The sequence below is a fragment of the Centruroides vittatus genome, unplaced genomic scaffold, assembly GCF_030686945.1.
Source record: "Centruroides vittatus isolate TY-2023 unplaced genomic scaffold, ASM3068694v2 contig_927, whole genome shotgun sequence".
Lineage (NCBI taxonomy): Eukaryota > Metazoa > Arthropoda > Arachnida > Scorpiones > Buthidae > Centruroides > Centruroides vittatus.
The window spans coordinates 245,674-263,338 of NW_027122613.1; the positions used below are offsets into that span (position 1 = coordinate 245,674).

Below are 17,665 nucleotides of genomic sequence, written 5' to 3' on the forward strand. Positions count from 1 at the left end.
ATTATAATTATAATATTCATACAATTTCGATTTTTGTCACGAAATTTCAGCATATTATGAAGAATATGAGGAATTGATCTGACCTAACCTAACCCATAATGTAAAAGGATGATATGGATGAAGAACAGGTAATGTAATCTACTCCCGAATAAAACTATTCTTAAGAAATCATATTTTATATTTTAATTCCATTATTCTCTTACACGAGGGTGCGAAAAAGAATTTAAGAGCACCTACGTCTAGACACTATTTAAATTCAATATCACTATTAAGGCAAATTGAATAATTTCGCGTCCTGTGCCTAACCGGTTTTAAATATATAGTTATAATATATTTATTTATTTACTTTTTATTATATATATATATAAAGGATTAAAATTAAAAGTTAAGTGAAAAATATTCAAAAAAAGAGATTTATATACCCTAAAATTATATCATCGTTTCACTCGAACATTCTCATTATGTCACATAATTGAATTCGATTCGAATAAATTAAAATCAAACACTTTTTATCGAATATTTTAAATTTCTTCATGCTAAATACATAGAAGATAATTGTCCGAAAAAAAAACATCAAAATAAATAATTGTTATTTTATTATATTCCCGAGTTTTCGTATTGACATAACCAAAGATAAATAAGCATCTACTGAATTTATCGAATTTGTAAACACTAATTCCGATGTTTACGAATAGATTTTCTTTTCTAAAACACAAAGAAATGTGTTCATAAACACTGAATTCAGTAATTAATAATATACTTCTATCCACCCACTCAACTGTTAGCATTCAGAAATTCAAGGAAAATTCATGCGCTGGTGCGATAAGAATTCATCAAAACATATTTTGTATTACGTAAAACATCATTAAACAAGTAATACAGGAATTATTGTAAACAATTATATAAGAAGTCTTGGCTCTGAAAGCAAAATCTATTCAACTGACACGTTAATATATTGAAATGTGTAGAAAATAGCATTGCCAAAGAAGCTAGCGAAAAATATTTTCCATGAAAAGAAAATATGAAATATATAAGGAACTCTTTGTTTATAATTAACCAAAGGATATGATTCATAAATATAAATATTAGCTTGATGGGTAAGGCAACGCAACAGTTGTGCGATCTACCAAGAACTCTTATGGAAAACTGGCCCTTATTTTGGTATCAGACACGAGATGAAAACCCGGAAAACTTCCAAATGCCAGGCTGTTAGTCAGGCACAAATCTACAGAACCAGTATTCAGTCACTTTGTGATAAAAGTATAATTCACTACGATAGATTTTACAATTACTATCATTATCAATAATGATGTTGTATTACGTCAATTCATCCTCCAAAGTTGTATTTACGGAATCAGTGTAATCAACCATTTTGAATCTCATTGCTTCCTCTTATTGTTTTGTATTGACAAAGCATGATAGATTCTTGAAATTTAAGGTTTTTTGAGAATATATAAGTGTTATTTATTAAATTGCTTAAATATAGACGACTAGGTGACCTGGTGGTTAAATTATTGCTTACCGTTCTGGGGAGTCCGGGATCGAATCCAAGTGGTCGAAAAGCCCTGGCCGAATCATAATGGATATGGCGAAAAGGCCTTCTTAGTGTTCATAGGGCGAAAAGAGTTTAAAAAATGATTACTTAATAACAGATCTACTGAATAATCGGAAATAACAAAAAATTACATTAATGCGCATTGAGAAAATATTTTTAATATGTTGAAAAATGAGAAAGTTTATACCTAATTAAGCTATATTAATTAATTCGTTCATTTATTATTTATTAATTACTTTTCGCATTACATTAATTAATTTCCGCACTAAGACCTTTTATCAAGCCCAGCATGGGTTCAGATAGGCCCATAATGGAATGGCCGGAAAGTGAGATAGGGCCCGATATATCCGGGTCGATCCACCCACGGAAATTTGAGCCGACCTAAATTATTGCTTTGATAGCACCAGAAAAAATATTTTTTTGCAATATTGAAAATGTATTTTTTAAAAACACCTTACTAAATAAATAAACTTATATACAGCATAATATTATTTTAAATATTGTAAAAATTGTTTATTTTTAGTACAGTTAAATTTATAGTCATTTTCTTGAGCTCTTTTTTTTTTTAATTATTATTTCTGTTGTATAATTGTTTTGATATTAAATGAATGTTTGGAAGTATCAAATATTAAAAATACTGTAATATAATTTTAAATTTTTGATTCGAAAATATAATAGAAAACACAGACAAATAAAAAAATCATTATTTATTTTAAAATGTATTGATTCATAAGTTTTACTATTTTATATTAAAAACTTTTGTAAATTTTTCAGCTTCCTATCGTTTTGCAAACCACTGAATAATTGAAAGTTCTGACATAACAATGGCGGAATGCTCACTTATCACTTTAAATAATTTTTTTTTTCCATTTTGCTGCTAAATATTGTAGACAAAAAAAACAGCTTAGTTTTTTAAAACAAGGTGAGTATATGAAATTAATTATTAATATGTACAGTACAGTACTACGTATTAAAACATAGATATATATACAGTAGACCCCCTATAACACGGTAGATACGTTCCATGTTATATGAATCCGTGTTGTACGAGTCACTTAAATACATGAGCCAATCACAGCCCTAAATTTAGTATTGTATATACAATACTAAATTTGGTACATTTTAAATAATGTGTATGTAATGTCTTCAGTCCTTTTTTAATTTTCTCTCTTTATATGTAATCTCGGCAATCCGAACAATCCTTTATAATTAGTTTGGATTAGCGAGATTGCACAGTAATATTTTATAGTTCTAATTGTTTTCTAACAATTAAAAATATGAATGGATGAAGATGTTGCGTTACAATCATTCAAGGCCCGATTGTCGCTGCATGGATGATGATGTAATGTATACATCCGTCTCTCACCATCATCAAAGAAATTTGCGTCACTGTGATACTACATTGAAACACATAGCATCTCCATCCATTCATGTTTTCAATTACATCAATAATAGACAAAATATTAAAGAATAATTTTTTTTATTTTATTCTTTCCACTTTGTGGGGACAGAGTTCCTTTTTATCAAGCCCATTATTTGTCCAGACCCACCACAGAGCAGCCTTATGGTGAGAAACTACCCAGAAAAATTCTTAGGGTTAGATTCACTAGGGGTCCCACAGAGCAGTAGAGTGGCATCTTAACCGCTCGGCCATCCGGCCATTTGAAACAGGTTGTCATTGGTTTGCTTATACAGTTGTATTAAAGCTTTTATCAGGCAACACGCCCATTATGATGATAATAGATAGCTAGCTGAGAAGACACAATAGATGCTATTCTTAGTGACAAATTTTCATTGTTGCCAGCTAATTGCAGGTAGAGCATGTGTGATTAAACAAAAAAACATATAATTAACATGCACAAAGTTAAAAAAGCCTGCATTTTTTTTACTCTTTCCGCCCTGTGGGCACTAAGAGGGCCTCTTTTAGAAGGCCCATTATGGGTTTAGCCAGGCCCACAATGGGGCGACCGGGTGGTGAGGGACGGGGCCCGACATATCCGAACGGACCATCCCCGAAAAATTCCTGGGGATTATTCGACCCGTTCGGATTCGATCTCGGGTCCTCAGAGCGGTAGGCTGCCACCTTGACCGCTCGGCCATCCGGCCGTCGAAAACCCTGCACTGTGAGCAGTGGCGTAGCTAGCATGGGTGACACCCGGTGCGGATATCGTGATGTCACCCTTTTTAACTCTTTTATAAAACACTGTTGAATTGTAATATCTTCGCACTTGAGCAACTTGCACGATATAATGAATATGCGATGTCGCGACGTATGAGTTTAGATTTATAGAATAAATCATAGTAAGATTTTCAGCTGGTGCGAGCTCTCGTAGCGTCTCCTCATAGCGAAGAAACTGTCATGTGAGGCGAGCCGTTGTTGACCTTTTTTTTTGTACAGGCCTACCGAGTATCACCCCTACACCCGGGGCGAGCCGCCCCCACCGCTCCCCTAGCTACGCCTGTGAGGTACAAGCTTTCCGAACTTTATCTTAACCCAGCCGATTGGTTAAACCTGAAATATCGTTTTTAACTGTAAAATGCTGATATTTTTCATTTTTGTAAGCTTTCAATATATATATATATATAATGTGATTTATATGATTAATATTTTCTACACTACTAATTAATATCAAACTCTGTTCATATAAAAATTTCTTTCATCTAAAAAGCATGTTTGTTAATAAAGTTATCGAGTATTTCCGCCTTGTGGGCACTAAGATGACTTTTTTTTCAAGCCCTTCATGAGTTCGGCCAAGTTCACAATGGGACGGCCAGGTATTGTGGGACGGGGTCCGACATATCCGCAAAAATCTCTGTATTCCGTTTTGTAAATGCGCCGCTACTTGAGAAACTTGAGTATTGTCTTAACATGGGGACTGACGTTTAAACGCAGATATCTCCCGTTCTAGGTCGAATTTTAAAATTTGGTCTCCGTCACGGCACGCCATTTTATTAGACTACTGCTTCGCTTAACGTGCAAACTTTCGTTCAATCAAGTCATTACTTCGTGTGTCAGCAATTTGTCAATTGAGTCGCTGTTAGGAGCTTGCTCGCTTCGCTCTCTGCGCTTCAATCAAACACAAACAACAATACAATTTATTATTGTATTGTAAAAATATAAGAAATGCACAATATAAAACACAAAATACAATACAAAATGATACAATAAGAGCGTAATTAAGTTATATATATGAATTTCCGTCCTGTGAGCACTAAAAAAGCCCCCCTTTTTTTTATTATGGCCAAGCCCACAATGGGGCAGCCTCCCACGAAAAATTCCTGGAATTTTTCATTCGTCCGGATTCGTTCCCGGGTTCGACAGGCTCAACCAACCGTCTCCTTAGACTGTCAAGATCAAGATCAAGAGAGATCATACGTGGGACCAGTTATTGAGGCTGATTATCGGCCAAAGATCTTAGAGGAGGATGCAAGAACACTCAAATAGGAGGAAACATTTCACTTTTTCTCGTAAAAAAAAAAAATGTTCTCTTTTACGTTTTTCAAATTTCGGGAATCCATTTTCTACAAAATAATTCATCTTCATGGAGCGTTAGAACTTAATATACATTTGCTGCAAGCGAAATGTAATAAGTACGATAAATAGGTATCAATTCAAAACGCCACAGACAAGAAAATTTGCCTCGTCCGAACAAAATGTTTATGTTCATAAAAATACCGTTCGTAATTAACATTTAAAGGTAATAAATTCAATGGGTTTAGAAATTTATTTGTAAGTATGAAGTATAATAATCCTCTTTAGAAAGCACGTCAAGAATTAATATGGTATTTATTTTTCATTTTGTTCATATGTTCAGTGATTTTTCTATAAAAACCAATAACTATTCTTATTTTAAAAAATACATGTACATTTTTATAAATAAACCAGCAACCAGTTGCTCAAATTTCCCGGCAATATTTTTGATGGAGCCATCTGTTATCATATTTTATTTAAAAACTTTTAACTATATAAACATAACTATTATAAAACGAAAAACCTTAATTTTGAGAGTAGGGTGAGTTTTATAAAAAAAAAAAAAAAAAAAAAAAAATTGTAAATACTAATAACGAGTAAAATAGCCATTAAGTCTGACCCTACTGGAGATACACACTATTCTCATTATCTTCCCACCTCCTCGACCTTAAAACCACCAAAATTTAATAGCATCAATCCCCTAACAAACAAACCTCCCTGCAAAATTTCAGAAATTGTCATCAAAACACACAGGAATTATTAAGCTTCAAAGAGGGTAAACAAAATCATGCCCCCCTACACACACTAACATCCATACATACAGAAAAAAAAACTCCAAACTTTTTTGCATTTCTCGACGTTTTGAGGTGTCCTAAGTCCAAAAATGTAAAAATCTGGAGGGGTCATTTTTTGCCAGATTGCCATACTTTTCCTATGCATAACAGCATATATTTAATCTTTTCAAAATATTAGATTTTAAATTATAGTATAAATGATCTGTAGACAATTAGCTCTGTATATAGAACCCATTCTAGACTTTGGAGTTGCACTTTTTGTTCTAGGATAGAGTTTCAAAGATGTTTTAATATTGTAATTTTATATTGTTTTTTCAAACAAGTACAAAATGATCTAATGGTATTAGTTACTCAATAATAATAATACAAGTGTTCATAAAATGGTTTTAAAAATAAATTTTTATTTTGCAAATTTGTAAAATTTCCTTAAAGCAAGCAATCAATTTATTAATATGGTATTTTCAAACAATCCGCACAAACTTTAAATTTTTAAAGATTTTCATATCTAAATTGCTTCTGTTTAAAATTTTAACATAAATAACATTCAATTTATTTTTTGTTTAATTTAGTTATATACTTAATTTTATTTTGAATTTTCTTCTAGATTTTTAACAATGTTTAATTTTAATTAATATTTTTAAAATCATAGCCTTATTTATTTAAAACCATTTTTATCCATTTGATTTGAATCCTTTACATCTGTATAATTCCTGCAAAACTAAAGACAGTTTTACAGTTATATTTTATATTCTATGAAAATTGTGTGTGTCCCCCAATTTTATTTCCAGATTATTATTTCAAAGAAAGGGGAGGAAAAGAATTTTATAATTTCTGTTGACTGTATTTAAGTCAAATTCTGTTGAAGATTATAATGTTTCAGTACATTAAATTTTCATCATTTTATAATGACCTCAATTCTTAAGTAAGATTTAGTTACCGTATTTTGTAATTGTTAAAAAAAAATATAGCTACAGTATTTAAGAAGCAATTAAAATGTGTATATATATAAAATCAATTAAAGAACTTAATACTTTAGAGTCTTTCTAATAATTTATTTACATAATAGAAAAAATAAACTGTTTTTTGTCACAACCTTATTTACAAAAACTTCAATAAACTGATCTCATGTTTAGTTTATTAAATTTTTCCACTCAGAGAATGCTATAAGTTCTACTTGAGAAACAAAGAACATTGCCATTTTTGAATAAAAATTAAATTTATAATGATTTCTAATCCTTTAATCCTTAATCCACAGCATATTTAAGTGATTTTATTGATCCTATATCAAATCTATATTATAATTCCAAATTAGTGTAATAAATTTTGTAAAGTATGATAAATTTTAAGTTTATCTATGCATTAAATAGAATACTCAAACTCTTCAAATATCAAGTATCAAATGTAAATGAATATCATGATAAGATTTTTAAATGATTATTTATTATTTAAGAAATACAATAAGATATTTTATGTGACTGAAATTATAATGTCAATAGAATATCGTGTATTTATACTGTATTTGATAAAAGATAATTCAGTTTTGATTTTGATTTGAACAACATTAAAATATTAATAATATAAATTTAATAAAAATACTGATTAAAAAATTAAGGAGCACAAGATATGCAGAAAATCATTTATGACAAATGATTCAGAATGTTAGATATTATTGTTACATAAGATACAGTAAAATCTACAGTAATATGAAAAAAAATATGCATTTGAGCCAAACTGTAATCATATTTTCATTTATTCCACAGTTTTGGTAGTCACATCCTCCCTTAATTGTTTTGATCAATGTATATATGAAATACAGTTGAACTTGTTTATCTCAAAATTTATTTTTTCTCCTGCATTTTTAGCTTAAATTCAATACTATGTCAAACACACCTTATATCTCTGAGAACCAACATTTATTGCTTTAACAAATGTTTTCAACTCGATCAACAGGTCGTCGTCAGGTATTTTTAATTCTCTGGGACGTTTTTATGGTGGTTCTATGTTCAAACGACGAGAAATTCAAATTTATAAATGTTCGAACACTTTGTCCAAATATCAAATATACCAAAAATGTAACAGTGTAAATATGTGAAATTGAACAAATTAAATAAATTTAATTCATTCAATTTCACATATTTACACAATTTATTTACACAATATTTACATATTTACACAATTTCAATATAGAACCAACATAAAAACGTTCTAGAGAATTAAACATTCCCATCCCCCAATTTATCACTGTCTTAGACTTCAAGTCCTTATACCCCTCAATTGAGCTCCCCCCAGCCTTTTGCACACTCAGAGACCTCCTTTTCCATATAGTTGAGGATAACACCCTACACCCCACATTCTAGAGATGTCCCACTTAATCTGCTACAGTTCCCTTTTCCAGTTTAATGGCAACTATAAAAATACCTGACGATGACCTGTTGATCAGATTGAAAACATTTGTTAAAGCAATAAATGTTGGTTCTCAGAGATATAAGGTGTGTGAGACATAGTATTTAAGGAATCTGAGTGTACATCGAAGTTAAATTCAATATACTGTATTTTCCATATTTATCTCAAATAATTTTCTCCAAAACCTCTATATCTGAAATTATGGACTAAAGTATCAGTTACAATTACAAAAGTGTCAAATTTATAATTTCAAAGCTCAGTGACTACATTTTGATAGCATAAATTGTAATTGAGAAATATCTCTTGCAATACAGTATATAATTTCAATTAACACTACTTTCCCTGAATGGTTTGTGTCTTATTGGTTGAAGAAAGTCAGGCGTCAGAAACTACTGACAAACTATTTCTGTTAAAGTATGTCAAAAACGTTTTATTTATACCTATTAAAGATATGTACTGTACTTGCATTGTATTAAAATACTGTATCTCCAATCAAGCCTATTACTGCTTATTCTATAGGAACTTCTATATTTCAAAACCTATATATCCCGAATTTTTTCTTGTTCCTGTAAGATTCGAGATAGGCTCAACTATATATATTTGAAATATGTAATATAAATTGTAATTAATTGATTCAAATAAATGAAATTATAAATTAATTATATGGCTTTAAAACTGGTTATTTTAATTATATTTTGACTACATTTGGTCCAATATTAGTAAGTTTATTTTGTTTTTATCTTAAGAAGAAGTATTTCTTTCTTAAATTCTTTAATATTAGTGTAATAGATAAATCATCATCATATCAATCAGTGTATGTTATGTTTATAATATAAATCACTGACATTTCAGTAAATGTTATTGAAACAAAATTGTAGTTAATTTGGATAAGTTAATTTTAAAGTTAAGATAAAACACATAATCCCTAAGTTTTTTAAAAACTCAAGCATTACCATATTACTCAAGTGTAAGATGCAGTTTTTTCATGTTTCATTATCTCTGAAAATAGGATGTGTCCGAAATTTGATCTAACAGGTCATAATTAGTGACATTGGTGCTGGAGCTGGGGAGCAGAGGTGGCAGTTGCCCCATACTACTTATCAAGGGAGAAAAGTATACATTTTTTCCCAGACAAGTTTGTGAAGATGTATATTTTGAATAAACACAATTAACTAATATAAAATTTCAAATTGATTTTATGCTAATCCATAAAGGGTCATATGGATTAGGCTATGGTGAACTTTTGTGAGACTTGGTACCAAATTTGTATGGAGCCCAAAGGAACACATTTATATGTTGGCCTACTTATAATAAGTAATTTATTATTATAAAATTTAAAGTAAAAAGTGCAAGTCATGCTAGTGTAGTTTTAGTTTTCTGAAACAAAAACTCAGGAACATACCTAAAACAACATTAATACATATCTATATACAACTTATTTTACAAATTTTAGTTAGGATAAACTACATATTTTACTTTTCTTGGTTTTAGTTTATCTTTTAGATACATATTCTGCAAGTGAATTCACCATACACATGATATTATGCATGGGGCATACAAAATACAAGGGGTCCTGCAAAATGTATAGTGAGCTTTTCATTGACTGTAGGGCCAAGTTCCAGGGAATCACTGAATCTACCACATGCCAGCTCTGACACAGGTGCATGAGAAACCCTACAACAATTTTCATGCGATTTACTTGATGAAAATAATGACAAAAATCCTGACAAGTTTTATATACTGTAATTGATTATATATGAATATTTTATTTCATTATATAGTCATTATTATCAAGTCATACTGTATATTAAAATTAAAAATTATAGAATAAAATCTTTAAAAATTGGCACATAATTACTGATCCGGAATTACTTTGCTCCACATTCAAAATTTCATTTCGGCACCTCTGATCAATGACTTATAGTGTCTTGTATTTATTTCTCTGTCACTAATCCCACTGCATTGTTTTAATGACTTTATTAGAACAATATTTTTAGTAGTAAATATTTCAGGTCAACAGGTCAATCTCATTGATCTATTAAAGTATCATCATAAGTACTGAATGAAAATCCCATTAAAAGTTGTATGACTTCTTGTGTAGGCCTAACAAAATGACAGAGACAAAGTTACTTGGGCAGTTCTGTTTTTCTAGTGGGGGTCAGCTTAGCATGATGCATTGTCACCAGAATGGTCAGCCATCCTGATCGTGGTGGACCTGGATGTGAGCTACTGACCTAGTTCCAGATTGGACTATTGTTGGATAGACTGAATTCTTTAAAATGAAGGGACAAGGACCAAATAGGGAGTGTTCTACAGTTTTTCCCAGAGAGTTTTGATTGGCCAGTTTTCATAAACAAGTTTTAGAGTTTCCTTTGGAATGTTCCAAATTCATGTTTACTTCTGGATTCTGACAGCAAGCGTCAACCAGATATCAGACGGAAAGTTCTTGGGACAGCCAAACAGTAGTGGCAGAACTCTATGGATTCATCTGTCAAAGTGATCTAGGTAACATTAAAGAACTGTATATAAATCTGGGCCATAAGATGTCTTTCCAGCAAACCAGACATGTTCCTTTAATGAAAGGAAAGATTGTTCAATCAGATGAATCAAATGGATCAAACTACCTGTGAACTTCACTGCACTCTTTCAAGAAATGTTGCATTTTCAATGCTTCAAACAACACTGAGGGTGATTGCAAGTGGGAAGATGTGAGCATCAAATCCAATGTTGATTCAAAGGTAAAATTGCAGCTCTAATTGATACAGTTGAGATCTTATCAGAGCTAGACCATACCCATAGAAGTAAAAAAATCAAAGAAACTGATGGTCTATATGTGACCCGTTGAGAGATGTAACCCCCTGAAATGAGCCTATCTGGAATTTTAAAGATCCTCAAAAATAAGGTAAAACTTATTTTAATAGTGTTAATATTTAAAGTTTATTTTTATATTATATTATGTATATAATATTATAATATATTATAGAATTATTTAATATAAAATATATCACGTCCGTTCACATAAATCTGTGTTGAGTTGTTTATTTTTTCAGAACAAAAAATTCATGGGTGATATGTAAAATTAATTAGATACATCTTAGATTTGAGTAAATACAGTGTATTTTAATGCAAATGGGTATTAAAAAAATAAATTTTAATTTATAGTTTTATTCAAACTTACCTGTCATATTTAGACAAACTACTTTAATTTTGCTATTAAAATTATTGTTATACTTCCTCATGCTTTTCTTTTAATTTTTTCATATTTTAGTGTTTATCAAAATTCTAAAAATTCAAAATTCTTTCCACCTCCAATCTTTATTAAATCTGAATTAGTACAAAGAGAATTTATTATTATTTAACCCAAATAAAAGTTTAGAAGAATGGCAAACCAGAAATGGAGAAATTCAGTTAAGATAACAATGAAATGCACATTTATTTAAATAGGATATGAATGACTTAAATATATTAAAATACTTAAATTACACATTTATATCTAGAAAAAGATTTTTTGAATGTGTTTTTTTTAATGATTTATTTATTTACAATTCTTGTAGGAGGACGGTGGAAGTCCAAAGTTTATCATTATCTTATTATCTGAGAAGAATTGAATCTCATTAGAAAATATAAATTTGTGTGTCTATGATTTACCTAAAAATCTCCAAATGACATACATAGATTGTACACAAAGCTGACTATAGAACATGTATCAAATTTATTTAAGCAGATTGTTTAGTGTTTTTCCAAAACTGATAATTCTCTCTTCCAATCCTATGTACATAAAGTATCAATCTGATAACATAATACTGTAATATATCACTTTTTTTAAGAGTAATTTAAACACATTTGTGAATTTATACTTAAATTTTACTGTGGCCTTGAAAAATTCTTTATATTTTACAATTTACAACCAACTCTATTTTTCTACAGGTCATCCTTGCCATTTAATGAGCAAATATTTTAATTGGATGATGCACCTGTCTCGGCACTGACAAAAACACAATTGGCACATGTACACAAAACATGAAGATATTGTACATCACAGTCTATTTAAATAAGAACATAATAATACACATGATTTCTTGCAACTGATAATTGCCAATTTTTATATTCATTGGCCAAGTAGAAGCACAGTGAATGACTGTCTAATATATATTTTTTATTTCAATTTTTTTTATTCCAAAATGCAGTTCATTCTGAATGTCTGTTCTGATATTTCATAAATTTAACTGAAAATCTTTGTACACTTTACTCATAATAGGAAAATATTTGTGACTTGTCTCACTCTTCCTGACTAGTTTTTATTTTCAAGTGATGAGTAAACATGGTGTCATACCCGCTTTGCTATGAGGTAACATTTTTCAGGTTCCAGATTTACGATGACTTTTGACCATTCCACCAATCTGATGGTCTATTTTCTTTTTGTAACAAATTCATGTAAAATATCTCTAGCCATCTGCAAGTCATTTCTCGCTATTCCGAGAGCTCGAATAACTGCATCCTGAGCATATCCCTCTGAAGTCAGTTCAGCAATGTAATCCATATGGAGATTTTCATAACTAACTCTATCATTCTCTTTGTTTTCTAGTGCACTGGTTCCTAAAGGCTTTATTGACCTAATTCTTAATAAAAAATAAATAAATAAATAAATAAAATTTTGCTTATTATTAAAAAAAGCTATATTATTTATAATAAAGAAGTTTTTAATTTTATACATTACATTCCAGATTATGTAAAATTATCTGCCTTACCTTTTTTCCATTTTTAAATTATTCTGTTGAAAAGACGACGTTGCTTGAGTTTGTGCGTCAATTTCGGGTGCTGATTGTCGTAATGGTAGCATACCTGCTAAGATATAATAATAAATCTTTAAATTACAGTAAATATTTAAAATCTTATTTGTAGCTTTTGTATCAATCTGTAAATTGAATATTTTAAGATAATATAATACCTATTAGACTTTTAGTATTAGTATATTTCATGAATTAATGACCTATTCGTTAAGTCATTGTCTCAAAATTAAAATAATCTTAAGCAAATTTTTTAACCGATGCTAAATTTTATCACTAATATATTCAAGTTTACTATTTGTCACTTCTACTACTTTTCCACTAAACCCTTCAAATATTAGATTTTACACATAATATCATCCTTGTAGTCACAATTCTATATATAAAAGTGCAAAAATAAAGAGAATATATTTATCTTAACAATGTAGGAATAAAAACAATATTTAAACTCAACTCTAAAAAGATTATATTGTATATTATTAAAATGTATAAAGAAAAATATATTATACTTATTAATCCAGTAGAGTAATATTGTTTCTGATATATCTGTATATTTTATAATTTTTTTCTAAAAGTAGAAATTTATCTAATTCACTAATTATACTTAACTTTCAGGAGTCAAATCATTTATTTTGTTTAAACATTTTTAAAAACTTAAATACTGTATCATTCTTTGAAATGAAGAATTCTCATTAGAATTTTTTCTTTTTTGTATAGATCTAAAGATGAAACTAAAAGTTTTGAGAAATGTTTAATTTAAATAATAATATTTAGGAATCAGAATATTTAAGTGTGATTATTTTAACGTATTAACTAAAAATGGAGTTGAATTTATTACAATTGATTTTTAAATGAAAATTTCTTTTAAATATTTAATATTAAATTTTTTTAATTTTAGAAATTAAAAAAAAAAAAACATAATGAATCATTATTTATTTCAGTTAAAAATAGCTTGATATTAAAATCTTAGTTGAAATTAATATATAAACAAATTTTAATTAATGTAATATTAATTCATTTTATTATTACTATAATTATTATTAAATTTTATTCTGTTAAGAATAATTATTCAAATTTATGGTATCAGACAAATGTATAAAACTTTCAATAATACTTTTTGATGAATAATTAAAGATAATTTTTATAAGCATTTAATAATCACTAAAATTTCAAAAACATCTTGTTTTAGCACATTATTAGGTGATGCTAAAAATTTTATTAAAAGTATCTTCTTATACATTTTTTGTAATTCCTAATTTGATACTATTCGTAAGATTTGGAAAATATTCTAGAGAAATGGTCATAAAAGTATTCCTGAAAGCTGAAATAATATGAAATGCTAACAATCATATTTTTGCAGTGAAGATTATAGCAAAAAAAACATTACCAAACTTTAGAAAAAAAATTCTATTTTTCAAATATTTTTCTATATTCTGAATACTGAAAATGTTCTTAATTTTTTTTTTATTTTTAAATATGTAATTAAACAAAGCAACCATATTTTTCATGGTTGATATGGTATGAAATCTGGAATTTATATGAAAATTAACTAAATTAATCAAGCAGTAAATTAATTAGTACAGCAATTCCCAACTGGGGTATGCTCTTGGTGGTTAGGGGTATGCAAAAAAAAAAAAGTAATAATGGCAGATTTACTATAAAAATATTTGGATTCTGTATTGGGACCTTTGGTAACATCATGGCACTCTATGCTTAGTTTTAAATAAAAATATAGTTACATTTTTATTATATTTATCTGTGTCTTTCCTCCAATGCTTTTCAATTTAGAAAAGGTTTTTTTTTTACATGTAATTATACATCACTGTATAATTGACTGAGACACCACTGTTTGACTAACACATGAAAAAGGGCTATCAAGGGGGTATGAAAGTCAAAAAGGTGGGAACTGCTAAATTAGTACATATATGATGATAAATAATATTTTTCTTATATTCAATAAATAAAATATTATTTGTTATATATATAACAAATATAGCATACAAATAGTAATGTTCAAAATTAACCACTCAGTCGGTTTGACGAAAAACACAAATTTTATATTTACAGTAAATGTACAAAATAATCCAAATTAGAGTTACAATTAATTATGCACAAACACTAGTCTGAACAACAACCGACTATTCCCGTACACGTTCGTCGAAAGAAACTCCTTACGACCTCCACAAACAGACTTGTAATTAACACCACCTCCGAGTCAGGAACAAGCTCGTACTAAAACACTGGAGTTACTTTCCCCAGATTTCCGTGGCGTCCAACGAGAGAGTTAGTTAGCACTTCGATAACGACGATCCTAATCCGATCCGATCCTCCCGATACGAACTCAGCCGATCCCGATACGAACTCACGATACCAGCTCACGATACGAACTCCCGTTCCCGCCGAAACCACGGCTTAAATAGTCCCAACGTTCGAATCGTCCGCCAATCAAATTTGAATTCTTCCACAACGGCCGCCAACGGTCATTTCCCGCCGGCCAATCGTCCGTCTGTCGTCGATTTGAAACACAACGGATCTTCTAACGGTCGTTTCTAACGGCCGATCCCAACGGCTTTTCCGTTATGAAAGTTCGTTATAGCAAAACAGGGCGGAAATCGCTCGCCTAGCGATTCCAAACCCTACACAAATTAATTATTAGAAGCAATTGTTTAAGGGTATTAATGTCTTTTTTTTTCATTTTATTCATTTCAAATTCAAAATGTATATTTGTATTAATGCAAATAAGTTATTACAAAATTTAAATTATAGAAAACTTGGCATAGTAATATTTCTTATTCAGTGAAACCTATAAGACAAGAGAACATTCTCAAAAATGTTGCTTTTTCAACATTGTCAATAATAACCACCTAAGAGAATGAATGGTTTTGGATGTGAAACTACAGATTACATTCTACCTAAAAACTCTAGCACAGTTTGTTTATGTTTTTAATCTATGGCACATAAAAATACTTTGTTAAATTTTTGTGTGTTAACGCATTTGTTTTTGTTCATTAATAATTATTTTTTGATCTGAGAGTATTAAGTAGGGTCAGGGAAAAAAAGATGGAGTCTTCTTATTGAATAAATATCAAATATAAAATAAATGCTCTTGACAAATACAGTCTCTATACTATTACATAAGTTGTAAGTTTTAGAAACCATTTAAGTTTTTATTTTTAAAAACATTTAATATAATTTTATTTAATAATAATCTCATTATTTGAATCTAAAAAAAATTATAAGATTAAACCATTAATACTATAAGATAAACTGAAATATTAATATTTAATTAAATTCAGAGAAAAAAAAATGCAAAATCTAACAGGATAGAATAATTTATAATAAAAACATTTCTTCATGATTTGAAGATATTTATTTTTCATTCATTTCATAAGATAAAATTTTATTGCAATTATAGGTAAAAATGTAAATTTAATAAAATAAAAGTTTATAGAAATTATAATTAAATTAATAAAAAATATAAATTTATAGTATTTTTAATTATCAAAATTAATTTTTAAGGTTAAAATTACTGCTTTATTTTAAAATTTTAAAAATATTTCTTTACCACAAAAACTTACCATGACCAATATTGATATCTGTATTGGCATAATTCGGTTCTTCTTTAATTTCAGCAAGTTCGGCATAATGTAATACCGAGTTTCCAGTAACACCTGCAGTTTTATTACAAATTCTTGAAGATCTGGATAGTGGTGGGGAAGATGTTGTAGAAGATGGAGAAGGAGAAACTACGGATGATGATGATGGAGTAACAGCTGTTGATGGTGGAAGCGATGATGACATATTTCCTTGAAGAGGATTATTGATTGTTGGAGATGATCTAGGCCATGTACCATAAGAGGTTGTTGGCATTGTTATTATTGAATTGCTTTGATTATTTCTTTGGCTTTGAACTGAATTTTTTGATTGAAAGTTTTCGTGTTTTATGTCGGTGTATGTTACACTGATACCTAAAAATATAATCATCAATAAACAGTTCTTAATTTTTAATCAAAAGCAATTAAATAATTTGAAATTTCATATTTAATAAAATTTTCAAAACATCCTGAAAAATAAGTTTAATTAAATAATTTATTAAATATTAATTAATTTTATATTTAAGACAAAAATAGTTTGCTTTCCTGTTATTTCAGATAGATTTGTGATAAAAATGACTCTCTACTAAAAATTTATTACTACTCGCATACTAAAAATAAATTTATTATTTATAACTTAAACAAACACTAAATTAGCATTTTAAAATATAAATTCAGATATAAATTTTGAAGTAATATAATGTAAATATAATATATCAATCTCTCTATATTTGTATACCAAATATTTATTTTTATACGTGTCAATAATGATTATTTGTTAATATCAGTATATTCATAAATTTCTGTTATCTTGTTTTTAAAATGAGATTATTACTTTTCAAAAATAAAAAAAAAAATACATTTAATTAAAAAGATTTTCTAATTATAGCAAATAAAATTCTTTAATAATTACTTGTACCTTTTGGAATTGGTATTTAACTGATTAAAATTTTTGAGACAAATAACAACAAAAATCTCAAATATCATCATCATCCAATGTTTAGGTATTTAAGTTTTCAATTACCAGGAATAATTTTCTACTTGTTAAAAAGCAGAGTAAT

The 17,665-nt window shown here is 28.7% G+C and overlaps 1 protein-coding gene across 4 annotated transcripts in view; it reads right to left on the reverse strand.

Annotated features, from left to right (window-relative positions):
• Window positions 1-12,066: 12,066 nt before the first annotated feature.
• Window positions 12,067-17,665, reverse strand: part of Cbl (E3 ubiquitin-protein ligase CBL) — a 148,181-nt gene continuing 142,582 nt past the window's right edge. For 3 of the 4 annotated variants that reach the window (XM_067281853.1, XM_067281855.1, XM_067281851.1), the window contains 3 exons: window positions 16,590-16,979; window positions 12,973-13,069; window positions 12,067-12,843 (listed from right to left, as the gene is read on the reverse strand). In XM_067281853.1, the coding sequence (XP_067137954.1) occupies window positions 12,633-12,843; window positions 12,973-13,069; window positions 16,590-16,979 (698 nt within the window). In that variant the 3' untranslated portion in view covers window positions 12,067-12,632. The remainder of the gene's footprint in view (window positions 12,844-12,972; window positions 13,070-16,589; window positions 16,980-17,665) is intronic. The other variant, XM_067281854.1, reaches the window with a different exon arrangement.